The sequence below is a fragment of the Myiozetetes cayanensis genome, unplaced genomic scaffold (genome assembly GCF_022539395.1).
Source record: "Myiozetetes cayanensis isolate MyiCay16 unplaced genomic scaffold, myiCay2020 scf2-11, whole genome shotgun sequence".
NCBI lineage: Eukaryota > Metazoa > Chordata > Aves > Passeriformes > Tyrannidae > Myiozetetes > Myiozetetes cayanensis.
The window spans coordinates 82157325-82185116 of record NW_026087411.1 but is presented as its reverse complement, the minus strand read 5'-3'; the positions used below and the strand labels follow the sequence as shown (position 1 = coordinate 82185116).

The 27792-nt window shown below is 37.3% G+C and overlaps 1 protein-coding gene across 1 annotated transcript in view; it reads right to left on the bottom strand.

Annotated features, from left to right (window-relative positions):
- Positions 1-5828: 5828 nt before the first annotated feature.
- ELOVL4 (ELOVL fatty acid elongase 4) overlaps positions 5829-27792 on the bottom strand; it is a 36813-nt gene continuing 14849 nt past the window's right edge. Inside the window, exons 2-6 of the mRNA XM_050314269.1 lie at positions 22960-23147; positions 19567-19647; positions 13432-13603; positions 11138-11265; positions 5829-10641 (exon numbers count right to left, since the gene is read on the bottom strand). Of these exons, the coding sequence (XP_050170226.1) occupies positions 10366-10641; positions 11138-11265; positions 13432-13603; positions 19567-19647; positions 22960-23147 (845 nt within the window). The 3' untranslated portion in view covers positions 5829-10365. The remainder of the gene's footprint in view (positions 10642-11137; positions 11266-13431; positions 13604-19566; positions 19648-22959; positions 23148-27792) is intronic.

Genomic DNA, 27792 nt, shown 5'->3' with positions numbered 1-27792 from the left:
AAGTATTCCAACCACTTTGTAAATGTCTTTTTTTTTTTTTTTTCCTTGAAAAAATATTAACAAAGAGCTAGGACTTACACAAATTACCTACCCAACTTTTTACTGTTAAATTAATAATCTCCTCACTTTATAGTGCTGCCAGGAGGGATAATACTATTGTTAAGGCATGGCACCACACTGTAGAAAGGGTGTCTGCTCAAAGCGTGTTCAATCCTCTCATCCTTGCCTATAAACCACTGGAAAACATACAACCCTCTTGCAGTTTGCACAGTAGCTATTCCAGGTAGACTACAGGTCTTCTCTTTTGCTCTCCTTTCCCTGTCAAGGCAAGACATAGTCCAAAGCTAAACACCCAAGAACAGTCTTTTACTGACGTTGAGGAGCTCTTGAAAGAGTAGCTTTTGCTTCTGCTGGTATGTGGACACTAGAAAAGCCATTTTATGATTGCCCATCAGTTAAATCTTAAAGCCATGGAGGTGGAGCCGCAGAAACGCCCTTCCTATTCATGCCAGAACATTATTTAGCTCTTCCTTAGAAAACATCAGCAGTTCAGAAAGGCTCCAAGTTTTCCCAAGGAAACACTGAAGTGAAATACATCGTCCAACTGGTTGTGCCTTCACTACCACTCACCTGTATCTGTCCCTGCATCGTGTAATCTGGTGACAGCTTGCAGGTTGTGCAAACCTGCTAAACTCAATTGCCATCCAGAAAATGTTTTGCAAGTGGATGCAGTTTCCAGCTATGGGAATGTTCACTTCCCCACTAAATCACCTGGAACAGATATTCAGCATCTGTTATTTTTATTTACTTACCTATTTAAATTGTTGCTCAGTCAATCCAGTAAGTCCTCAAAGGCAAACCAGTCCCAAGAAATAGGATTGATGAGTGATGAGAATGTTGTAATTTTAAAAGTGGGTCAGGGTCAAATATTGCTATGATTTCTAATTCTTTCAACTTTCACAGGATGCCAGAGCCATCCCTCTGGGTGTGGATGGATTACTCCTTGCTAACACAACATGCTCCTTCTACTCCAGAAATTTCCAGTTTCAGGAACTGAAATTCTGGCAAAAATGTTCAGACAACATTGTAACACTGAAAAAAGAAATCAAGAAACATAATTAATTAGCCAACCACTGTTTCTGATTGAGTATATCATTAAACTCTTTTCTAAAGCACTCTTCACAACTGTAATGGCTACCTCACCTAAGCAACAAAGAGAGACAGTTTCTAGCTGAGTCTTTAAAACCTGATACCAATTTTCTTAATTCTATGAAATTCTTTTAAATTTGTAATTTAGATCAAGAATGCACTGCTCACCAGGTCACAATGATGTTGAGAGCTAATCTTGCTGTCTGGCATTATGCTTACAATGGGAGATTTGCTCAGTGAAGGAGGCACTGCACAGCATTCTGCTCCTGTTCTAACAAAGAATTACATTATCTCAAGATTTCATGCTGCCAAAATTGCTACACAGAAATTTAATTGAGAGCAGAGCCCCAAATCACTTGACTGGCTAAAATAACACATTATTTTCAGCATCCTTGCAATGCAAAAGCAAGCAAGCCACTAATGCTTTGTGCATATTTCTAACCCACATGTTCCAGCTGCCCATGAAAAACATGTGTCTAGATATGACGTGAAGAAAATATCATGAATATTTAGGTCAGATTAAAATACCCACTTATGCTCTAGTCAGTTGTTAAAATTCAAAACAAAACACATAACAAAGTAAATGGATTCCTTCTACCTAATGCATCACCTACTGAGTTGAGCCACCACCTTCTCATACTTGCCATGAATGGATGAGAGCCCTGTACTGCTCCCTGGTAGCCAGTGGCAGGACCAGAGGCTCACAGAGTCGAAGACTCAAGGTGTGGAAAGAATAAGAAACTGCCTTATTGCCAAAAATGCTCTGAAACATACTTTTGCAAGGCCCCATATGAGTAAGTATGAAAAAAATTGCAGGCTTGCTTAATTTGGAATTCAGGCTGTTGTCCTAATAGTTCAGTTCAAGTATTTTAGTAAATCAATACCTCCATAGTTTTCAACAGGCTTCAGACAACATCTTCCAGATCCAAGAGATTTTGTAGACCTGCAAGACACGTAACTTATGCCAACTGCTTATCAAGATGGTACTACAGGTGTATTCCAAAGTGCTGATGGAACCAGAGGCATTCAGGAGAATTTGAGCTACAAGTGTTGTACATAAAATCTCATATCTGATCCCTTATCAAAAGCAGATTATTAATAAAGTGTCAGAAAGCAAGAAAGAATTCTTCCTATGCACTGGTCTGCAGCACAAAGCAGGGTTTTCTCAGTAAGGAATCTGCCGCAGCCAACACCGATAAGTTCAAAATACATTGCCACTTCTAGTGTTTTACTAAGGTAATTACACCTTCATCGTAAAGTTGTTTAAAAAAACTAAATAGAAAAAAATATTTCGGTACTTATTTTTCTGTTATCCTCCAAATTTCTTAGTGTGCAATGTAAGGCCTAAATGGTAAGTGTCCTCTTATAAATTCTGTTAGCTTCATGGAGTGTACGTAGTGAAAATACTCACCGAAATAAATGAAACTTCACCTATAGAACACCAAAAAGCATAAAAAAGTCAGGATGAGAATTTTTACCTGAGCAAGAAAATACTTATACTAGTTATCTGACTTTGAAATAAAAAAAAAAAAAACAAACCAACCAAAGGTCAGATTTATATAAAAGTCTGGTTTTTATTAAATTCTGATCACAGAAAAGAGTAGCTCAGTATAAAATCTCTAACAAAGCGATATTATAGCGCAGTAAACTCTCCATCTCTCGTAACCATAAGCTCTTGGTTATGAATGTACTATAGGCTTTCATATCATAAAATAAAAAACTGGAGTTTGTCCTTGTAGCCCCATATTTATGAACCAGAAAGACCAAATTTAATAAAAGCTATTCCTCTTTCTAGCTTAGTGTATCCAGAACACCCAGTTTTGTAATGGTATTTTGAGATCATTATAAGCAAAATACTGTTACTACTCAACCTGCTTGGACTGTGCAGCTGCTGTTCCGCATTTCAGGCAGTAAGAAAAGTCACTTCACATGCCTCGGTGACAAATCTCCTCGCACTAAATTATTCCCTGAACACACATCACAGTCTTCATCCAAGGAGCAACACCAGCAGAGCAGAGAGGCATGCAGAGTGTTGAAAAGGGTAAAAGGGAAAAAAGGGGAATTTCTCAGTAAAAATCTAGCTACTAAATAAAGCCTCATTTCCTGAATAAATCCTAAAAGGGTGTGGGTTTTTCCTATTTAATTGGAGCATTTCCAGCATATTTGATTTCTGTCAAGCAACTAGAAATTGAAAACCATGATAGGCTCTCTACAAGTACTGAATCTAGAGACACATTTTCTTCAAACTCTGTACCTCATGCTGTCAGTAGAAAATGTCCCAAGACCTCCTGCCAAGTTCGGTGTTTTCAGAATAGGTAGAACTGCAAAAAACCATTCCTATTTGGTCCAAGGACTTCTCCTGCCCCACCTGCCAAATGTATGGAAACCAGGTCCAGGTGAGAATCTCTTGCCCAGGAAAGAAAATTCCTAACAGGCTAGATGGATCCAGACTGCTGTGCTCTGTGTCCAAGGGCAGCATTTGAGGTGAAGCAAGTGTATCAAATCACGCCATGGACTAGAAACCCTTGCCTGTAAAATACTCCAGAGTTCATTTTAACATTTTACTCTCTTGCAACTACTAAGTCTTCCTATAAAATACATCCCACTCTGAAATAAATTAGTAAGCAAGCCCCTGACCTGAAAACATATTTATAAAAAAGAAACTAAGCAATAATAGGAGCTCAGCAAAAACAGATTTTTAGCAGTTATACAGCTATTTTCAGTTTTCCAGAGTTTTGTGTTAGTGCAAGAAGCGCCTCAGAAGCTCCTCAGACTATTAATCAGAAAATACAGAGGAAAGATGAATTATTTGTGAGTCCTGCCAATGCAGGACTACAACGTTTGTCATTACTTACTTAACCACTAACATTTGTGGTTAGATAAATAGTTCTCTTTACTGTCATTTAAGACAGAGCAAATTTTTATGTACTTCACAATGTGCTTATGCACAAGTACACTACTCGGATACTATCACAGCATCTATAAATAATAAATACACAGCAGTAACAGTTATAATCATTTAACTTCTGCAACATCTAGGGGCAAAGGCAAAAACTAGAGGAGCAACTATACCATGTTCTCTAATTTTTGGCCCAAGTTATTTCTTGTATTTATCTAGTTTTCTCTCATAAACACCCTCCAAAAGATACCAGCACAAAGGTGGTTTTCTTATGAAACAAATTAAGGTGATACCACTGCAAGAATAACAGCTCTCCATTTAAAGATAAGGACAATGGATACCTCCATTTAAAGATTAACACTTATCTTTGAATCATTCCATGAATCAAAGATTTCTTCTCATTTAGCAGACTGAAACCTACCTGATACTGATTTGACAGACAGTGGTGATGCCACATGAGCTCATGTCAATTCCCACATAGTCAGTCAAAATGCAAATAGCTTTTTCCCCTCAAAGCTGCACTGACTTGCATGGTGCTCTGGCAGGAACTGCCAGCACTACTCTAGTACTATAGATCAGCATGCACTGATCAGGGCCTGGACAACTAACACTGTGATGATCAAGAGCCTTAATCTTGCCCATCAATAAGCATCTTTGTAATTAAGTCAAATGCGATGTCACTGACACATCAGGCAATCAACAGAAATGTGTGTGTGCATTCAGGAGGAGAAGTCTCAAGCAAAAAAAGACACTGAAAGGCACTAGTCCATAGAAGGTACTGCCTTCAAAGCTGTCTTTGAGTACATGTTTTGTACAGACTACAGCCTGTGTTCACCCAGTGCTTTGAGCTGAGCAAGGAAACAGGTAATAAAGCCCCTTCCCCAACCCCAATTTTCTGGTCTTCAAGATGCAAGTGATACAATAAAGAAAATCGAACATGAAAAACAGATGATCCAGTCTATTGTATCTAATCATCTGATGAATCTAACTTGATCATGTGTTCTGATTTTTAAGTATTAGTGGGGAGTAAGTATTATGGAAAAGATGCCTGGACAGAGAGCCTAACTCCAGCACATATTAATCATCTAAAGGACAAATTGTGCTCTGAACACTTACTCTATTTTCAGATTCCAGGGAGGATGTAAGCAGTGGATTGAAGCAATAGCTGAGAATTATGCAAGAGATAATTGATCACACCATATTTTGCTATGATGGCAGACTTGATTCTCTACTACCTGACATCCGGAGTAGCTATTTGCATTTAGGTGCAAGGAGTGCAATATGGTTGCAACTCAATATTGTAAAGTTGATTACAGAGATCATACTTGGCAAACTAACTCTGAAGGAACTTACTGTACACAGCAATATGTAATCACAAATTGTACCTATGGCCAAAAGTGCTCCAGATTCTCTGGGAGGAGAAATCACATTAACACAACACAGTGTCCCACAAAAGCTAAACTATCTGCTAATTGTACTCCTAATTGTAAGTACTTGCAAGACCAAAAAAGAAAACTTAGGTTTTTTTTTTTTTGTGTAACTGAACATCCTATTTTCAGCCAGTTCCCTAAGGGTGATTTCAAAGCCACTACACTACTCTTTGGGGCTAATATTTAAAATTTAGTAATCCCCATAACCTTAAAGTGGGAGGATGTGCCACAAAAATATTTTTCTCAAACTTCTGGGCTACAAAATAGATTACATTATAGGATCTGCACAACACTGAAATTAGCAAGCATCTCAGAGCAAGATGGGACGCAGAAGAACATACTACGGAATGTATAAAACCAAACTCAAACAGCATGAAAAAAGTAATGTTTATTTTTAATGTTTACAAAAGCATGAACACCTTATGCAAAAGCGGCACCTTGAGCCATACATTTCCCTTATCCTCCCAGGATACTGGCAGAAAGCAAGTACTTTCTCCACTCTTTAGGGTTCAACATACCCTGCTGAGGTAAATGGGAACCACCCCACCGATTCCCACGGAGCTCCAGCAGCTTATGTCAGCAAAGAGGCCAACACATCAGAGCACAATGCAGTGAGATGTCACATGGGTGTCTTGCTTTAGGTGTCGGATTGGATAAGTCCGTGCTTCTAACCAAGATAAATACACTATCCATATACTTAATAAGCTCCCCATTATCTTCAACTTTAACTGAAACAGATCGCACTTGAAATATCTGTTTCAACAATGACTCTCAGCTCACATGCAAGGTTTAACTTTATGCACCATGAACAATTTTACTCAAGTTTTTAAGAGACAAAGTATGTTCATAAGCTGTTTTAGGACTGAGACCTTGAAGCACAAAAGCTATTTATCCTTTCTTACCTTCCCTTCCCAGCACGTGGAGTTCAGGTGCTTACTCTGACGAAATGTGCCCTAAGGTTAACCTGAAAAAAATATGCATAATTTTCATTTTACCTTCACCTTTTTCTCCTGATCTGGAGCTGGAAGTAATTGATGGTCACATATTCAAATAGGCCATGCTTTTGAATCTACGGAGAAACATTTATTTAACGAGTCTTTATGGCCTTTTCCAACCTAAATGGTTCTATGACTCTAGGATTTACTTTTCAAAGTGTTTTCTTAAACAGAGAATATGATTGCAATAATTTCAAAGACTTAGCTGGAGCAAGTTACTCATACTGCTTCCTAAAATGATTCCTACTATAAAACAGCATATTTCCTCAGCTACACCGAATTGAGGTCCCTCCCCACAGAATCTACAACTGCTGCCTCAAAATATTTACTACACTGGGTGAAATGGCTCTGCCATCCTATGTCTAAATGACTGAAAAATACTATTTATGTTTGCAAGATTGATCTTGTATCTGTGGATTGAAGAAAACTGCTTTATTTTACTGCTCAAGCTGTAGGAACCATTCTGTTAGCTCCTGCCAACTTCACATTAAAGAAACATAATTTCCTTCACATATTGAAAGAATCTGCTAAGAACCCATATATATATACACACAAACAAATACACTATGTATGTGTACACATACATACAGACATGTATTGATAATCTGTATTTATTTTACGCTGACAAAATGCTAAAATAATCCAACAACTGTCACTGCTAGAGATGAGGCTAAATGAAATTGTATTACTTATATGGCATCAAATAATTATGATACTCTGGCCCAAGAGCTTCAGAAATCCTAGTAAAAAAACCAAAAAAACTCTTTCATTGGCAAGAAAGGAAAAGCTCCAAATATTTTGAATTCATTTTTGAAATAAATTGGATTAAAAAAAAAAACCAAAAAAAACCAAAACCAACAACCAAACAGGAAAAGTAGACCGTAAAATTTAAATTTCAGTTCTGTGTATAGCAAATACACATATTTGTACATATACTCTATTACCTTCATGGCAAAATTTTGAGGTGCCTTAGACTCAAAGATGACTTTAATGAATCTGTCAGTATCTCACAGTGCATCACTGCCTCAAATTTTGAAAAAGAAAAAGCTGTAAAAATTCAGCCCTGTATCCTGTGAGTCTGGCTGCATAGTCAGAAATAGAAATATTGCACTCAAGACCATGCCTACAAAAATGCACATTTAATAAGGCCATTATATTCAAGATTGTAATGGGACTTTAGTTACACAAACAATCATATATATCATAAATAGAGCTAGGAAAGTCATATTGCAGAAGATGTACTCAAAACAGCAGTGTTCCAGCACTTAACTTTTTTTTCCCCATGAAATGGTAATCTCTCAAACTAGTTTTATGCACAGGGCTAGACAACATGATGTGTATGTACCCATGCATTCTCACAATGCATTTTTTCACTTTCTCTTAGAAGTTAACAATTTCCCCAGAGTTTGACAGTAGGTTCCTACTCAAGTACTGCTAATAAGGTTCAAGTTGCAATCAATTTAAGCCACTTCCATGCATGATGAGGGAAGGAAAGATTTGACTTTCAGTTATTTAAATATCTGCCACCATGCAAGATATAATCCTTAATTCAGAGAGTGTAGCAAAGACATAATTGAACCTGTACTGGAATACTCCTCAGTATGCTCTGAGGAGGATCACATTAAGAGTATCAGTTTATCTGATCTGGCTTACCAAAAGAATGACAGAGCACACAATCAATTTAACATAATTCAAGGAATGATACAGATTTACAGGTTAGCTGCTCACATCCCATGGCAAACGAAAGGAAGCTACCCTTTAATCAAAGTGGGTAAACTACCTTGAATTTACAGTAGGGTAAGTGTATTCACACCACCCATTACCTTGGAGTAGCAGGTGTGCTGTAAATCTGCTTTGTAGTTATTTACTCCTTGAGCCACTCCAAAGTTACCGAGTCAGCCAGCATTTTGGCTTGGTTAAGAGTAGTGGCAGTTGTCCAAGAAGGAAGCATAGATCACTGTCCCTCTTCCTCATGCCACACTACAAAAATACACAGAGTTATGCAAATGCAAAAAGCATCAGTACAAAGCCTGGAAGAATCACAAGACACAACAGATAGAAACTTATTGGTCACATATATTACAGTTCAGCAGAGACATTCTTTCACAATTCTATATTCTGCTATAAAATCCACAGTGGTGGCGATTATGGATGAACCACCTTCCAGCTGAACCAACTCCAAGCGTTACAAACTACTTTTGAATTTTTTTCTTAGGACCTGTTTTTTGGGCTTAGATGGGTTTTTTTTGTACAGAGACAAGAGACAAACCTGAGACACAGAAGATGTGACCTGCTTGTGTATTATAAACAGACGAATGGATAATCAAGATGCAAAAATCTATTAAACGTGTCACACACTTTACACCTCCAGCTCCATGTACTTTTTTCTGTACAATGCTGCCACTTGACAGATGCAAGTTTGTCGCTACTTGTGAACATGTTTTTGACCAGGGCTGGGGGGGAATGCATTTGGACAGCAACAATCCAGCTCTTAAAGTGATGAGCAAGGAACACCGGAGTTCAGGACGTGGTTTCTAATTCCACTCCTGTCCTATACTCACTGCATGCTGAGTAGCTCAAAACATTTCTTAGTAATCACATTATTCAGAAGGTGAATAACTCTTTCCCTATTTTCTTCACAAAAGGAACAGTAAAAAGTCCTTTACATAACATGCAAATGAACATCCATCTAAAAGGCTTCTCCTTATTTTAGCAGTTTTGACTAAAAATGGTGGCCTGTCTATCAGCAATACTTTGTCTGCAAGTGTCTAACAAATAGAGTTTTGACAGGTATCCAGCAGTAGCAGCATTTTCAACGTTTTATGTTTGCTGTATTTAGTACTTTTAATCCAAATTCCTCTCCCTATACAGTGACTGTCTTGTAGAGAGCATGACTGCCCATGCACACAGCATTTCTAAATGGAATTAGATGTTGTTGTTTTCTTTCCACCATAACATTATCTTACCATTTTCAGTATCAATCAGCACCACAGGTTTAATGCAGGTCATGGAAAACAAGCAGCAAGCCCACTTTTACTGATTGCTTCAAACAATATATTCTTTCATATTTATACATTCTTAAAATGTTTTCTTGATTTAGCTATACTAAAAGTACTGTTCCAAAATTTCAGTTTACATTAAAAAGGTCATTGATGACTTGATCAAAAAATACCACCAAAAATCCCTTTTACTCCCACAGAAATTCATGTTTTCTTCTGAATTAATGTTAACAGATACTTAGATTAGAAGACTCCATATTTCAGAAACCAGTTATTTAATGCTCAATATTCTTTTCAGCAGATGAAGAGGTAGGTATATTTCCACACAAGAAAAAAAAATAAAACAAAAACCAAACTGTAACAGATACTCAATTAAATCAAGTAATGTCTGAAAACTCAAACACTGTTCTGACAGCACATGACGTGTCTGAAGATACTCTCCGTGGAGGACAAGAAAGTTGCACATTCTGATTAGATAATATATCATAATTTGAAATTTAATAATTTTCTGGAAGGAAAACACAAGTATCCAAACGCTACTTCCTTCCCCTCCCCCCCAAAGAAATGTGGGTGCCAACAAAACCGCCTTTATCAATGGTAGTATTAACTTTTGGACTGCTAAACATGGAATCAACTGCAATTCTTCCTTACATTCACCAACACCAGCAGTCTACAAGTTTACACAGAGACCATATGCATGATAATTACATAATTACAATAGAAATTCAACTTTAGTGTTGTTCTTAAAACAATCTTCATAAATAATGAAAATATCTGTGTTCTAGCTCTTCAGTAACCTAAGGTTAATTGGTACAGATAGTGTTTTTTTTCTTCCTTTTATAAACCAAACTGGAGGTTCCTCACTGCCAACAATGGTTAAGGCCTGGATCAAGTTACTCTCCTTTTGCTTTTCCCTTTTTCTGCTTTTTTCCATTTTCCACCACTGCATTATTTTCTGGTTTGCTTACTCCATTTGCAACAGCACCATTTGCTATTTTTCCATTCTTTACAGGTTCCTTGGGCAGCTTATATGTCCGATAGTAGAAGTTACCAAACAGGAAAATAAAGGTGACAGCATAGAAAATGACACCCCAGTGCATCCATTTAGGGAAAGGACAATCAATATAAATAGACAAGGCTGTGTGGCCGATAGTCACATGGAACTGCACCTGTAAGACAGAAAATACAGGATCAAAAAGGTCTGGATATATTCTGTAGGTCTGACTGCAACAATTAATATCTATGCATTAAGTTACAAAAACCGCTAAACCTGGAGGTGGCAGGGAAGCTGTATTTAGCTGTCACATTCACGCATGCACACCTGTGCTTGACCAGGAACATCAAATTTATTACATTAGTTTTCATAAACAGGAAATTGAGAAGATAATAAAAGATCTAGATTTTCTCTACCTTTTGAGCATGTTTTTGTAATTCAGTTGAAACAAACAGCAAAGAAAGACTTTAATTCATGCAACTCTTATCTATGCTGCACATTTTTTTAGAAATTGAATAAATGCTTCCATCTCCAGGAAGTATTCTAACTTGAGCTGTCAGTGTCAGACAGAGTAGAACTTTTGGAAGGAGCAGTATGTGTTCCAAAGCTCTGCAAATGCAAATCCACTCAGAGGCAATAAGTTTTGAGATAAAGGCAGAAATTTTACTTACCAGTTGCAATATGGTCAAGTATCGTTTCCACCACAGGTACTTCTGAAATTTAGGGCCACAGGCTGCTAATCCATAATACATGTACATAATGACATGAATAAATGCATTCATTTGAGCTCCGAAAAAAGCTGTCATGGAACAGAAGGGAAGACTGTAATGTAATTTTGGAAAAAAGAGAGAAGTCTTTTCTAGTATTATTTATGTAACAGTAAAAATTACAAAGCACAGGACATGCCAGGATTCCATCTTCAAAATATTCAATAGCATAGTACAGACCTGACTGTTAACATATGCTGACACAAATAGCTGTCACATCTTTCATGGAACTATTTAGGCAAAAGCTTTTCATAAAATTTTCGTTGAACAGACATAAATGACATGGATTCCACATCAGTTGTTGTAGAATAACTGCAATTGCTTGGCTAAGAGATAATTAAAAGCCGTATTTGACAATGTAAAATATCATGTTCCGAATTTAAATGCATAAAGTTCACTTCTCAGCAAGAAACTCATGTGAAAGTCTGATTAAATAGGCCAAAAAAATCAACCAGAGTAAAACCTGACTTACGGTTACAAGAACTCTAAGGGCACTGCCAGGTGAGTTTGCCTAAATTATTCATCTTTAGTTTCTTTGTTTATCATTAAAATATCCAGTATTCCTAAGTATATAAGTGTATAGTACAACATTATCAAGAATGTTCCATGTTGGACATAAAGATGACAAATTTCATTTATATTAAGATCTCCTTGCTTTGTCAAGATTAGCAGCCATTTAACAGAAACACATCGCATCTTGTTAAGGTGTTCTTACACTGACAGAGAGGTTCAAAAAGGCTCTAATGTCTAAGATTAGGGCAATACAGACAATAGCTGCTGACATCAAACAGCTCAGATGTCCATGTGGTCTAGACCCAGTTAGCTATAACAGCGTCTAGTTTATAATAGACCTGTCTATGTAAGCAGTGTGCTATCAACTAGAAAACAGAAGAACACAGATCTACCCACATTTATGCAGCAGTGCTACATAAATGCAGAAGAGCAACCGCTGCTTTTCCTTTTGCAGGATCTGGAAAGTAAGAAGCAGTGCAAGAATACCAAAACTTGAAAGAAATTTGGAAACAGTTGCAACAGTTATATTGAAAACTGCTGATATTTAGTATGAAAACTCTGAAAAGGCAATAAGGGAGAGGGTCTTTTGAGATATCCAGAGAATTTCTAAGCAAGAATACAAGTAATCATCCAGTCTCCAATAAACTTATTTTATAGGTGCAGTTGCCAATAAAGATCGTGAAATGTCTGGCTGAGTACCTGCTTTCTGCAGGTTACTTGAGAGAAATTAAAAGACAGTCATAGATACTAATTTTATATATTTCTTCTTTTGAATATAAGTGACCACTTAGGACAAAATATCTATAGTAAATTGGAACACAAACCCCCCATGCATTGAGTATTAATGTTGTTCAGAAAAAAAACCCGGCAAAAATGCCAAACCCAAAATATTAGCTTGGTGTTTATAATACAACATTTTGTCTTTGCTATATGCTAATTTCAGTGTCATAAGCCTACAAAGCACTTTACAAACAAAACATGGCACTCTTCCTGTATCCTCAGCTCTGCAGAGTTGTAATTTCAGGGAGACAAAGGCAAAACACCAGGAACAAAGGTACAAATACAGGCAAGGGAGAATGTGGCAAGTACAACAAATAATAATAAAATTATTTGATGGAAGCTTTAAAAAAGAAGCAATGGGAAAAAAAGGCTGATAATGAATTATACACTTGTGCCATTATGAAAAGGTTTCAAAAGTGAATTGACAGATTTATTGGCTCACCTCCAAGGGAAGGTTTCAGAATTTTATACAAGCCCCTTTATAAAGAAGAAAGTAAACCTCAAACTCAGATACAATGCCAAAATGACATCTCCATTAACTTCATTAAATTTGCACACAGACTGTAGCCTATAATTAGATTTTGCAGTTCTCTGTATCTGCAAAAATTAAAGTTAGGCAAGACACATACATTTTTCTGATTCATAGAGAATAAGGATACTTTTGAAGGCAGAACTTCAGGCTTGCAATTGATGCCCATGAGGAAAAGAAAAGTTTCGCAATTCATTAGATTATTGCCCTGCTATCTTTTCCTCCCCCACGCTTCCCACAGAGGGAGAGTTACGCATTAATAAACAGTCTTGTAAGTTCTGAAGTCAAGTCTACAAAACTTTTTTCCATTGCTCCAAAACAATAATAATTCTCTCTTCTGCCCACTCAAAAGGGGTATGGGAGGAAGGGAACTCACCTTGTCCACCTGCAACCCACTTAATACCAATCCACCACAAGGTGAACATGGTGAAATGGTGATAGACATGAAGAAAACTAATCTGGTTAAATTTCTTCCTCAGGATAAAGAATACTGTATCCAAATACTCGATTCCTTTAGAGACATAATACCACCATAAAGCAGCAGCTATCTGCAATGAAAAAACAGACAATATATGAGTTTAGTGATTTCAAGCTGAATGGAATAAAGTTCTCTCCACCTGTGTGCTGCAAGAGAAGGATACTTCTTCCTTCCCCATATCCTGGTAAATGTTGAGGTGGAGTCATTAAGCATCTGATGGTATGAGAACAACAACAAAAACAATACTCCTTCCATCTATTCTGGACACGGAAGTAGATAATTCCGAACCTATTGCTCACAAAATACAACTGTAAAAAAGAGCTAATACAGTTAAAAGCTTTGCCATCTCTGAACAGTTTACCAGTTAAATAGGGAGTTTGTGTCCTCATTCTCTCTCCTAAGCTTTGTGGAAGAAGACTTCCACAGGACTTCCCCTACTAACATGAGGTAACACTTTGATGTGGTCAGAACAATAATGCAGAAACATTATGAAAAAATGAAGTTGCAAAGACTGAAACCTTCAGTACACCACAGGCACATGGGTGGAAAGATACCAAATCACTCTGACAAGTTAGATGTAGTACAGATTTCACATCCCTTAGAGCAATATTCCCTCAGCTTTTTCTGGCCTGCTCACTAACTCCCTCTGAAAAGCAGTATTCCCCCAGTGGCTCTGTGCTATTTAGGGAATAGAAAAAATGAGACTAGAGGAGCCATAAAAACTGCACAGATATAACCATTAACCCAACAGGGCAGTGCTACAACCCAAAATTCTTTTTCTAATCCACCCATCATAGTGACCAGGATACAACATAAACATGGCTTCCAGCTGAAATCAGGATATTGTTAAACCAGAAGCTCTGTGTAGTAATTTGTTAATACTATGATATGGGAATATGGTGGTGGTAGGGACTCCCTTCCAGATCCCAAAGCATAGCAACAAGTCTAGTTCCTGGCATCATAAGTCATCTAGCTTGTTATGCAAGGGTGGGACCAGAACATATCCCAGATGGTGACTCACATAGAGAATGGGAAAAAAAAAAAAAAGAATTGGAATTGGTACCATCTGCAAGAGGTGAGCAGGCAATGTCACAACACACCTATTTGTAAGAAGTTCGCCTTGTCTTTCAGGACTCAGTTGATGACAAATCAGACTTTCTTACCTTAACCTGGTGTGAAATAATCCCACCACCTACTCAGTCCCCACAGGAGACAGAAGAAAAAAAGGTTAACACAGAGCAGCTTTCCTTCCCAACTACACACATAATGTTAGGGGAGTGAGAGAAAGGGGTATCAGAAGAATGAACTGTACAGAGCAATGCTACAAGCCCTGCATGATGCTTTCCTCCACCTCTCCAAACTAGTGGGAAAGGAACACATCTCTCCTCAGAGTAAGTTTTTCACAGCCATAATTGGACTAGTGAACAGGTTAGGAGAAATTACAGCAGCAGCAAAAAAAGCAGCACAGGAGAAGAGTGCTGCAGATCTGCATTGCAGACTGCAGTTTCCCAAAGGGACTGCACATCTTACTGTTGCCAAACTGCAGACTTCAATGTATCCTTTAATGAACACCCTTTTCACTCACTGAGTGACATTTAGCTCACTTCAGATCTCAGGAAGAGGAGGCAGATTTTACCAGTTTCATACAAAAATATATTAATATCCGTAAAAGTTGGAGAGAGGCTTAGTGAGAGAAAAGTGACTCTCACAGATCTGAGTTCCCAGGCACACAGGCAAGCTGCAAGAACCATATATATATACGTATATGTTGCTCAATATCCAGTACAGTACTGCCTCTGGGACAGGCAGTCAGATGTAATAACACCCACATCAAGGTTTGTCTCACACCCATGGATTAGCATAACAGTCCAGCATCTTTTACAGGTCTTTGCTAAAGCTGCATCTCTTAAATAAATTAAGATAAGCATCTTTTCATCTCATGAGTTAACAACAAACACTTTGGACTGTATCCATAAAATGACAAATCCAGCACTGCAATACTTTAGTTCTTTGGAGGTCCTCCCTTCTGAGAAACTTTTATAGAATCAATATGTCAGTTACAAGCAAACTGCCATAAAATCTTTAACATTTTTAGTAATGAAACAGGGAAACAATAAGTCAAATAGCCAATAAGCAAAACCCCAACTCACTGTATGATAGAGAGCAAAATATAAGTGGAGAAAAATCCTACAAAATACTTATGTTTTATGCCCAAGATGCCACAGGATCAGTATATGCTCCTGGACAAGTCTCTTAACACACCTCATTCCTCTTGAATTCCACCTGTCTAACAGAGAAAGTAATTACAGCCCCTGGATAAAAATAATTTGAACTTTTGATCAAAATATTTCCCATCACTTAAGAACAATAACAAAAAAGAATAGTCTCTATTTCTTTGCAAGATGATACCTGCTGGTTTTGTGTTCCTGTAGATTTTTTTGCCTGCCAGCTTCTTTGCTCTCTCACTATCATCAAATATTTCTATCATTTACTCCCATACCTGATAGATTTTGTGTACTGATGATCTATTTCACTGCTTCCAATGGCTTATGCAGATGCTTTTAAAATGAAACAGAAGTCATGTCATTTGCTTGAGGCCATGCGTACAATCAGTGACAAAGGGCAGAAATAAAGTAGAACAATACACCGATATGCAAGCTATGTCAGGAGCAGCTGGCTACTATTAAACTTCTTTTGCAAAGCTTCAGAAATCAGGCCTAACCTCTAGTCTGTCTTTGAACACAGCATGAAAAAAGATTTAGTTGAAAATAAAATATGCATTAAAAAGGTACATTCCCGTAAAGAACAATATTAGTCAAATCGTATCTTTTCTCGTAATTTTCATATGTGCAAATCTAAGTCAGTTAAAACACCAGATGGCACAGACAGATTACATTACAGCCTAGGATTAAGGGGGTCAACAAGAGGTTCAATCCCATGTCCTCTGCCTGCTGCAGGTTTTGAATGGACGGCTGTTTTAACACAGGACTCTGTTTCTGCACCATCCTTCCTCATTTCTGGTTGGTGACAGTTATCCATTAAGGGGTATGAAGAGACAGGTACTTCTTGGAAGGTCACAGTAACATGAAAAATTAAAGTGGCTTTTAAAGAGAACTCTTTTCCCCGTTACAGAATTTTGTTTACAGGACTTGACTTGTTAAGCCGCTTTTAACTTCTGTGAAAAAAGAATGTAAGTTAATATTAGGCTTTTTTTCATAAGAGAAAACCACTCAAGCTCTAGACATAAATACAAACAATGCAGATTACAACCACAATACAGGAGATAACCATTGCTCAGCTTCAGGATTACAATTAGCACACTTAAAACTAGAGACCCAGTTCACACAACTCCATATTCCCATTTCTTAGCTCTTCAGAAACACTAAAATAGATGAAACTTGACCTGGGAAACAAGGGCACATAAATGTAAGTAGAGGGGGAAAACAAGGACTTACAGACACTATCATGCCTTGAGTTAGACAGTGTTAGGAAACTGTTCAATTTAAATACTGAAGCTCCCAAGGGAGTACTACAAAGGATGAATTTAACACTTCAGCCCTTTGCATTTATTATTTTGACTCTTAAGCTTTAACCAACTTTTTTTTTCCAAAATGCAGCAGTAGATCCTTCCAAATTCCTTCTTGGAGATTTGCTCCCTCTTTTCCTTCTTGTCTACTACAGACATTTTACTTTTTTCATAACAAAACGCACTCAACTTCCTGCTAGCAGTAAGGTGGCTACCTACTATACCCAGAAGATAAAATCCTTCACAACAGAGTTTATTTCTACAACTGTGGAATCTAATTTTCATCCCTGCTTGCTCCAGTTGTCCATTGCCTCTTGCAGAACAGCCAGAAAAGCCTGAATGAGATTAACAGGTGTAGGTAGGTTCAAAACAGTAAATAGGAGCATCAGCTGCTTCATATTATATGTAAACTACCTACATAATTGATCATCAGTGAAAGCCAGAAGCTTGATAATGATGAAGAACACATACAGGCAAATTAATGGAAAAACAACCCCTTAAAAACTGTCAAAACAAAGAGGCTATGTTTGACTTCAGAGCTCTGTGAGGTTCAGATTGCTGGTCTTGCTAGACTAATCAGGGGAAGTGCCACCACATGCCCTTACACTGTTCCCTTAAAATCACCACTGATTTACCGTCTTGACACACAGTGCGTGGATTAAAGAAAGGAAAGACATTCTCGGGCACCCAGGATAGCCCAACTTTTTTTCCCTGGGAACTGTTTACCAGCTCCCTGCACTCCCTTGAGGGACAAAGGATGCTTTCTTGACCCCTCATTTTGACCAAGAGCTTTGACAAAGGGGCCACTGCATGGCAACATCACAGCATCACACCCCCAAAAAGACAGAAACAGAGGTCATAACATGGCTTCTATGTTGCCATTTAGACCATCATATGTAATTACTTTCACATTTCTCAATATTTGTTCCAGATTTCTAAGCCCCCCCCAAAATCATATATGAAGCTGTTGCTTTCCAGAGCATGTTCCATAATGCTTTTCTGGGCTCAGTGCTGTTTCCATTTGAGTTAGTCCAAGTTTCCTTTATCTGAGCAATACAGGACTTATTTACTTATTCTTTTACAAATAAAGTAATTGCATTTGTAATTAATTCCACTGCTTCAATGCAGCATTTCTTTTCAGAGAAAACCTGATGCCAAATAAATACTAGACATTTAGTATTTAGAGCTATTAAAAGAGTGCAAGGGATGTGCTACAATATTTATCTATTCTAAATGCAAACCTGCAAAAACATTTTAAAATTCCTTTTGCAGGTTTATATTATGAAAAACGATGGCGAAAAGAATCTTGAGGAGGTTTGAGGGTTTGTTTTTTTTTCTTTTCAACAGTGTCAAAAATCAACAACATACCTTCTAAATGCAAAGCATGATACATTGTAAAGCAGAACAGAAATGTATCCCAGACTCCTCAGTTAGACAAAGAACACTCGGGGAAAACACAATCTTCTACTTGCAACTAATTTACCTGAATTGAGAATTCATTCCACAGAACTACCAGAAAATTATCAAGGTAAGAGTCTTGACTGACAGCGTACTATATACAGTTGCTGCAATAACTTGAGAGAACTCAATTTTCCCTGCTTCCTCAACTCCCTCACTTGCAAACTGAATATGCTGGACCTTAAAACATGTAAGACTCACCTTTCTGTCTCACTACCACTCCTGCCACATGCACAAGCTTTTGAGTAATACTGTCCATGAATAGCTACTTTGTAGACAAACATTTTTTCAACTGTGCTATAAACATTAAATGTATTTAGACTATACCATACTTTCATTATGTTTTTCATTACTTTCTAATGTTCTAATCTGTAAGTGAAACTTGCAGGAACAGCTGAGAGACTCTCAAGTGTCAGCTCTGCTGGAAGATAAGGGTTAGTACATGAGCTAATCAACAGCATTACACAAAAATTAACATGCATCTGCACTTTTAATCTGGATGTTTTCCAGAACTCAGGTATTTGAAATCTAAGATTCTACAATGAAATGAAGTGATAATACATCTGCCAGAAGCCATCAAGACCTCATGAAGCCATAGATGGGTAAAGGAGACAAAAAGTTGCCTCACACCAGTATGGGTGAAGTGCATTATATGTGCAGTATATGCTGACAAATCTTACTTGCTTTGATCTCACTAGAAAACACCACCATTACTGCGGTTACCCTGGTATAATAAACTTCAGCAAGATCTAGGAACCAAAGTATGCATACAAAGTTTATCCTGGATTGTACAACCGTGGATGAAGCCAAGGATAGTATCTAAGATTCCCCTTACTTGTAGCAGTCAGATGAAAGTTAATGCAAATATGCTGATGCACTTTAATTAAACCTGCGCACAGTGTAGTCAAACCTGAAGTGGTCTCTGAAAACATAACGGGATACAGTCATGGCTGACAGCAGAACCACTATTTTCTGACAAGACTTAAACTGTCATGTGGTGCTAAGTATAACAGACACTCACATACAAATATAAAAAAAGAAATACTCACCCTAACTTCATAAACATTATCTGAATAATCCACAGTCTGGCAGACATAGCTGTACCCTCGAGCTCTTGATGACAAGAACAGCTGAAAATATTAAAGTCATACATGAGGGGAAAGATACTACATAAAACATATTTACAACAATTATCAGCAAGTTTCCTGCTACATTAGACTTACCTGAACAGAAATATTTAAAATATCCCTATTAATCCTGAGAATAGTATTGGAGAAAGCCAATATTTAGTACTAACAACCAGCTGTTACACAGTACTTACTTTTTTCTTATAAATTAAAGAGACAGTACTCATTTCTCCCTGCATGTATCTGCCCAGATAATTACAGCCTCATACAAACCACTACAAATTCCAGTATGACCTTGAGCTATTCAAACATGAGTATTCTTTCTGATGGCTCTAGCTTCAGAGACTGAAAATATCTATCTGCTTTCACTACAATTGACAGAATTACTGGTCCCAGGATGGATTCAAGAGAACTCTATTTATGTGACAGGGATAATTTGGAGCTATAATTCTTAACACAGTACACCAATCACAATCCAGAAAAAAAAAAAAACAGGTTGAACAGCCAAAGCTGAGCACTCACAAAACACATTGAGAGAAGATGGATGGAGAAAAATTCCCCATTTTGTGCCAACTGAAATGGCCTAAAACATATGAAGTGCTCCTGTAGGGCCACTCCAAACCAAGTACATTGAAAAAACCTGGACAGGAGAAGACAAACTTGACACTTGAGCAAGTTCCTATTGGACAAAAGTACATTTGTCTAGACCTGTACAAAATTCAAATAATATTTCTAATCTTGACATTCATGAATGTTATGATCCAAAATTATTTAAAGCCAAGTAATCCCACCCTGTTATGGATCAAAGAGAGACAGCAGTGGAGCAGATATAACCTTTAAATTGAAAGTTGTAAAAGTAGAGAAGGGTGAGACAAAAATATGGCCAAAAAAAAGCATGGGTAGGCACTGGCTACTCCTACCACTAACCTGACTTCCATCTTATTTGGACTGAACTTGAGTTTACTTTGGTGTCTCACCTTGCACACAGCACTAGGAGTGCAGTCAGATGCAGTGACAAGTGTTATCCAGAAAAAATAGCCCAGCATACAAAACCTTGTGAAGCTCTGGACATATTTGCTGCACGTCTTTTAAAGTAAGTAAATGAAAGAACTGTTCACAGAAATTATCCTAGAAAACATATGTCTGCATCCTCCAAGTCCATTTACAAACTGCTGTAACACCACTGCTCTCCAGTGTGGTCCCACACAGGCATGAGCACATTTGATACTATAAAGGAAGAGCAAGGAAAGTTTAGTCCACACTGTTACAGAAATCAACCAATCTCTGCTGCAACCTACTGGGTAACTTGGCCAAGGTTACCTTAGCAAAAGGCAGTAAATTGACTTCAGACTGCCTCAAAGTAGAATAAGTAAGTCATGATTTTGTGGCAACACAGGGTCTATACATCCCCACATACAGAGACTTCTGCATGCTCTGAGCAAAATTTGCTCCAAATTTGAACCTGCATTTGAATCCAATGTATGGAACTGTTGGACTAGACAACCTCACAATGTTCCATGGACTTACTATTTAATGAAAGTTACCACACATGAATAAAAAAGCTTGACAATAGGATGCTTATTTAAATAGCATTTAAAGGCCTTTCACATTCAATTTCTGTTCTTAGCATTGTCTGGAAACTTTACAGTCATTCACAAAATACACTTCGTATCATTTTACTCATACCAATTCCATTAAAACTCATGTGAATTACAACAGTGGCACAGTGGTATTGTAAGCCTCATGTAGATGAAGTAGAAGTTGCATTGTAAAGGGATCAACTGAAACTTGAGCAGCTTCCTCCTATCACTCTCTAAGATCAAGAAAAGACACTTCCTGTAAATGCTGTGTCCATAGCCTTAACATTCATTGAATAACAACTTACCATTTGAGAGAGCAGGAAACTAGAACCTCTGTGTCTAAAATGATGAGCTGAATTTCAGCATAGCAGCAGTAAATATGTATTTGCAGTCCCATTCGTTTTTATGTTAATTCAGTGACTTGGAAATGCCACAAACACATGTTACCCTAAAAGCAACATAGGTCTGAAAACTGTTCAACCATAGTTTGGTATAATTCAGCTTATGGATAAAACAAACCAATTTAAAAGTCAGGCATGGCAGTGACACTGCAGAATTAATTTCAGAGGAGTTTCAGTTTTAACCTGCCAAGATGACTGGATTTAATCTCTTCCCACAACTATCCTTGGGTATTAGGATTAAATTCTGTTGTACTTGTAGTTCTTGATTACTTAGTTGAATAGTCCAAGGAAACAATTTAGATAAAATGATGACTGAGGTGTGATGGCTAAAATTTTACTGAATCATGTCTTAAAAAGAAGATGAAATAAGTTAAATGCTTTTATTATAGAAGCTTTGGGAAAGGGTCAACATGTGTATCATCATCAGCTATACCATGCTGTCTTGACAAAAGTACAGAACAGACCAGCCAGAGAGTTCCTGAATGCTGTAATTTTAACTACTCTGTTCATTTGCTTACTTCTGGAAACAGATTTTGCAAATCTATGATCCGAGGTCTTCCAGGAAGATGCCTCTTGATCCACATGAGCAGTCATAGCAGAATAAACTTAGCATCAGCCATATTCTGTGCAGCTATCCTTGAATAATAATTACCAAACTGTTAAGTAATCGCAGTTTGCTACCACTACAGAGTTGGCCCACTGCACTGTTACTACTCATTTCCTCGGAACAGAAATCCAAAGGAAAAATGCATCAACACAGAAATTTATTAAAATTAACACACTCTGAACATTTCAAACCAAGTATTAGAAGACTCTATCCTTTTATTTTTATTTAGAGATATAGTTCACTTCATTTTTATTCTTATTCTAAAAGACAACATACAAACAAGACAGTTTTCCTCACTACAGGTAATGGACATTTGAATTTCTAAAAATGATAAAAACATTGAAAGCATGAACAAACAGCTCAATTTCTAACAAAATGCAGTCTGACACCCTTTAGGATTATTAAAAGGAAAAAAAAATCAGTTACAAGTGTTAAATCTCTATGGATTTTACTTATTCTGTTCAGTATTTAGACTAACCTAAGTCTAAGAACTTGGAATAGCCAGTACACAAATTCTCTCTATAGACTCATTTAGTGCATTTATTCTCAAACAGAAAGTACCTAGTTATAGAAATACTCTCAAAGGCAAAGCTATCTTTAAAAGTCTGTGCAAAACATTCACTCTCAATAGACATCATAAATATGCAAGATAATTGTTTTCTTTCTGCAACCTGCAGACACCCTCAAACCTCAGTAAGAATTCCCTCTTGCAAGAGGGCATACACACCTCTTTGAAAATGAAGAAGTTGAGTAGAACCATTCCAAAGTTGTAAACAACCAACAGGAAGCGTAACTGGAAGGGCTCTCTTGTCTTCATCCATTTGGGGCCCAGCCAGACAGTGAGGAGATAAATAGTGCTTATAGTCAATGTTGGAAATGGAGACTGCATCAAGGGCCAATCATCAACACGTTTGTCTGAGGGGGTGAAGCAAACAGAAGGAATCAACAAGGTCTGAATAAAATATATTTCATCATCATTTAAAGCACTGCATTTGTTAAATATTATTCTTTCCTGGAATAGCTGCATCAGCTAGTAGAAACACAATACACTCATTCTTTCTAGGAAGGTTAAAGAAAATAGTTTTTTTAAAAAACACACTATATCACATTACCTCACATAGAGATTCATCACGTTATATAAGCTCTGTTGTCCAGTTCTACAACCCAGTAAAGCGAACAGAATCACATGAGCACAAACACGACTCAACCCACTAATCCCCCCAAACCCAGTTTGCTTATAATGAACAGAGACTGCAGTGGCAACATAATCAAATATTCAACACCACTGTAAATGAAAGATACACAAATTTGGCAAAATATTGATAAAACCAGTAGCTTTTATTAGTTTAAAATTAGGCACTATAAAACCTCCTATTAATTTTACACAGGTTGTATGACGATAACCAAGAACTTTGGCTATTTGATGTAGGTCAGTCTCATGTTTCAAACAGAATACTAACAATGGTACTGGAAAACAACTAAATAAAAGAGTTTAAAGGGATGGTTCTAGTTAATCTGTGCTGCCATACGGGAAACAAAGGTTTTATTTATAGTCTGCTTCAGCCACTCACGGGATTCAGAGTTACATTACACATATTTCAGAGCCCAGAATATGCTGTATTAAGTTCTGGATCAGTATCAAAAAAGCGCTCTTAGCCTGATGAACCAGTGACATGTAGGATTAGAAGATGGCTCTGCTAGAGAAAGGAAGCAAGACTACAATGACACCTCCTTACTTAGTGCCTTAGTGCCTGTGACGTCCTATGTGCCGTGTGTGTCCTCCCCGCCCTGTAGGCTAATCTCAAGTTGTAGCAAGACATAAAAGGCAACTACCCCATAACTGTCAGAACTTCAGATACTGCACAGCTCTGATACTAACTGGAATATTTTCCAGTTGCTTAGGCCAGTCACAGTTCATATGGAAATCACATCACAGGTCTCCTTGGGAAGCTCAGACATCTAAAATACCTGCCCTCCGTCATCTGTGGGCAAACTCACAAATGCAGCTGCCCACAGACTTACCTAGAGGTCAAGTTTCTTTTAAAGATTTCAATGACAGAGAAAAATCCCTATACCAAAAATTAATTCCTAATCCCAGGCATACTAACCAGTAAGTTAGAAAACCCTACTTATCTTGAAAATAAGGATCTCTAATGAAATGTAGAAGGTACAGAACAGCACTGCCATTACTTCTCCTATGCTTCTTTCTCATTTCCTTTCTTGTCCTTAAGATCATAAATTAGAACTTCATTTTAGGAGCAGATTTCATGAGACCCTCTATTTCTAATAAACAAGTATTATGAGCTACAGAAAGAGAGCACGCAGAACACTGATTCTTCTTATATCCAGATGATTTAACAATAACTGAGCTGTGCATTCAAAGTAGGCCTAAAAAGAAGTGGAAAATAAGAAAGAGAAACCAGCCTAGTTGCTTCCATTATGGCTGTTAATACCAGAAGAGAGAATTCATCCTAATTGCATAGAAACCTCCAGCAAGGCTGACACTGTCAGAGTGATGGGATTCAGCCTTCCAGCTACAGCCACCAACAGAAGCCAAGGGCAAAACAGAGTAAAGAACACAGGGAGGAGTGCAAACAGAAAAAGGGAAGACTGGCTGTAGAAACACAGGCAGTGGAAACAGAACCAAACAAAGTGAGAGAAGACAGTTAGTTACCTCTTAAATTTTCAGCAAGTTCCTGGAACCAGAGAGAATACCACCTACCGAAGCCAAAATCACCGCTGCATTCCAATTATTACACAGTTATATATCCCTTACACTTCAGTTCCTGCTTGATTTTAGCAATTGTTCTACCAATCTGAATTTAAAAATAAAAGATAACACTATTGAAAAAAAAGAAATGGAGAAACTCTTAATCTATCTGGTACAAATTAATAGACAAAGACTCATCATGAAGCAAGAAGAAAGGTGTCAGTTAAGAGGCAGCTCTGAGAATAGTCAGTGTGTCATGTCTTCATCAAATCCACATCTCACTTCACTGCACAGAGTTAATAACAGGTGAGTAACACAGTTGCTTTCCCAGCTTTCTTGCAGTAAGCAAAGACACATTAGAGAATCTGTCTTATATTTTATAACACAGTGTTTCATGGTAGCTTAAATGCTGAAGTGGCAAGACAAAGAAATGTAAAAAAGGAAAAAGATTGTAATTTTACCCAGGAGCTGAATGTTACCACCCACTGCTGAAAAAGGAAACCATGACCTATTCCAGATTTCTTTTTATGGTAGAAGACAAGGATTTCTAGATGGAAGAATGAGGATTCACTAGAGGGTGAAAGGAAAGACAAAAGGACAACTTATATTAGAGCCCAGCCGTAAGTAGGCTTTGCCTCACACCTCATCAGCACTGTAAACAATTCTTTCACCTCCTTTCCACAAGTACTACAAATTGAAGAACTTCACTGGAAAAAACGAAGAGATATATTCCACTAATTCTGACAACAACATAAGAGCACCTGAGAAGATGCCATTACTCCTCCATACTGTGGTTTCAGCCTGGTACTTTCCTTCCGAAAAGGGTTTTTGGAGCCACATCTCAGAGACAAGTCTTTAAATATTTGCAAGAAAAACACAGATTACTGATACAGATCTCATAACACACTGCCTAGGGAATTTGACTGCCATTTTGGGGGGCCTGATTTCTTCTAGGACAATTAATTAAACTTCAAACACAAAATGAGCCTGTATGAGAGGGAATACAGTAGGCAATTCAGTTCTAGAGAACATCCTGGCCAAAACAGAAACGTATCTACAGGAAAAGTTTATTCTAGTTCCTACTGTGCTAACTAAGAACACAACCTTACATTTATTTTAAAGGCATCTAGGAGACTCTGCATATGATTATTTTTTACTAGTACTGTGGTATCTGAAAACATGCTACTATTCATTCCAAACTTTTTCATCACAAGATCTCTCCTGGATAACGCAAAGTAACTTGCTGCATTTAAAATCAGCTCCCCGAATCATTCTTATTGCATAGAAGGTATTTCAAAACCAATTTCATTTCAGTTCACCGAGCAAGCCTCCTTGACCATGTTCTACACAAAAAACACAGTAAATATGCAGACTCTTGCTCCAAACGTCTGTTCAGATACTCTCTTTCAAACCAAGGTAAGTTCACTCTCTTAAGTCATCTGCTTAGTGACAAACATTCCAAGCTACTCCAACACCTTCCTCCCTCCCACCCCCCACATTGTTTTAGCAAAACCAGCAGAATTTTGTGTTCTACTTAATAGCTGGTGCTGATGACCACAAAAGATTCTGCAAACTACAGAGCACTGTGATAGCTGAAGGGGACATACGAGTGTATTAATTCCTTCACTATTTCACATGCAATAGGGACATTTTTACCTGCAAGATGAAATAAGCTTGAAATAAAAAGGCCAGCTCCCTGATTTAAAAAAATCCCTCCAGCTGCTTTGAAGCAAAATGACCAATGCCTTTACCTGATTAGAATTGACAGAGATTGACTGAATCTTTCAGGGGATTAATGCGTTTGTCTTTCAAATCCCAAGACCCAGATTCTAATTCGATCACAAATAAAATGTCTGCTGTGATGGCACAGCCTGTAGTACAGTGCTCTTTTGGTAAGGTGGGAAAAGTTTTAGAACAAACACTTAAGAGTTGCACTTTATAGCAAAGATGAATCCAGTGCAGAATAGGGTACCTGCCAACATGTTCCTGATAGAAAATTACTGTAATGTAAGGAAATAGTATGAAATATTTATATACACAAGGTTTTCCTGTCATGTCATGTAAATATATTTTAAAGTTTCACCTTGCAAAGACAAGAAATGCAATAACTTAATATATGTACGTATACATGTATATGTATATATGTATGTATATATGTAAAAACGATTGAAACTGCCCTGAGGTACTCACCTTTGCAGGATGGAAATATTTACATGGGGAATTTAACAAAAAACAAACATATAAATATTCTGATTCCTTCAAAGCAAGAAAAAGAGCAGGACAAGTGAAAAGCACTGAATATCCCATCTGATAATGTCCAAAGAGAAAATAATTAACCTATACTGAAATATGGATGTCAAATGAAGATGAATTTCAATAAGTAAGGTTGCAGTGATGGTGTGTTAGTATTAAAGATAGCAAGAAACTTCTGTGAAACATAATGTAATTGTATTAATATACAAACATTTCTTAAATGTGGTTTAGAATTTCCTTTTCAATAGAAAGGATTTTAGTTCAATTTCCTGGGTATTACTTAGCCTATGATCATTTTTTTTTCCTTTCCTCTAGAAGTTCAAACTTTAAAAATAAGCAAACAAATGCACAGCACAGTCACTCTGACATTCAACAAAAGAAATCCTGAAACAGTGCAATGGTGACTATCTCTGCTTTTTACACTAGCTTTAGGGGGAAAAGTTACATTACTAAAATACATGATTTTTAAAATTCCCTGCATTCATGTTAGATTGAAAAATCAAAACTTAGTCTTTATTTTTACTTTTACTATGTATTCCTTAGCTATAAGGTCACTACTCACTAATTTATCTGGAGAGACTTTCAAAGTTATTAATA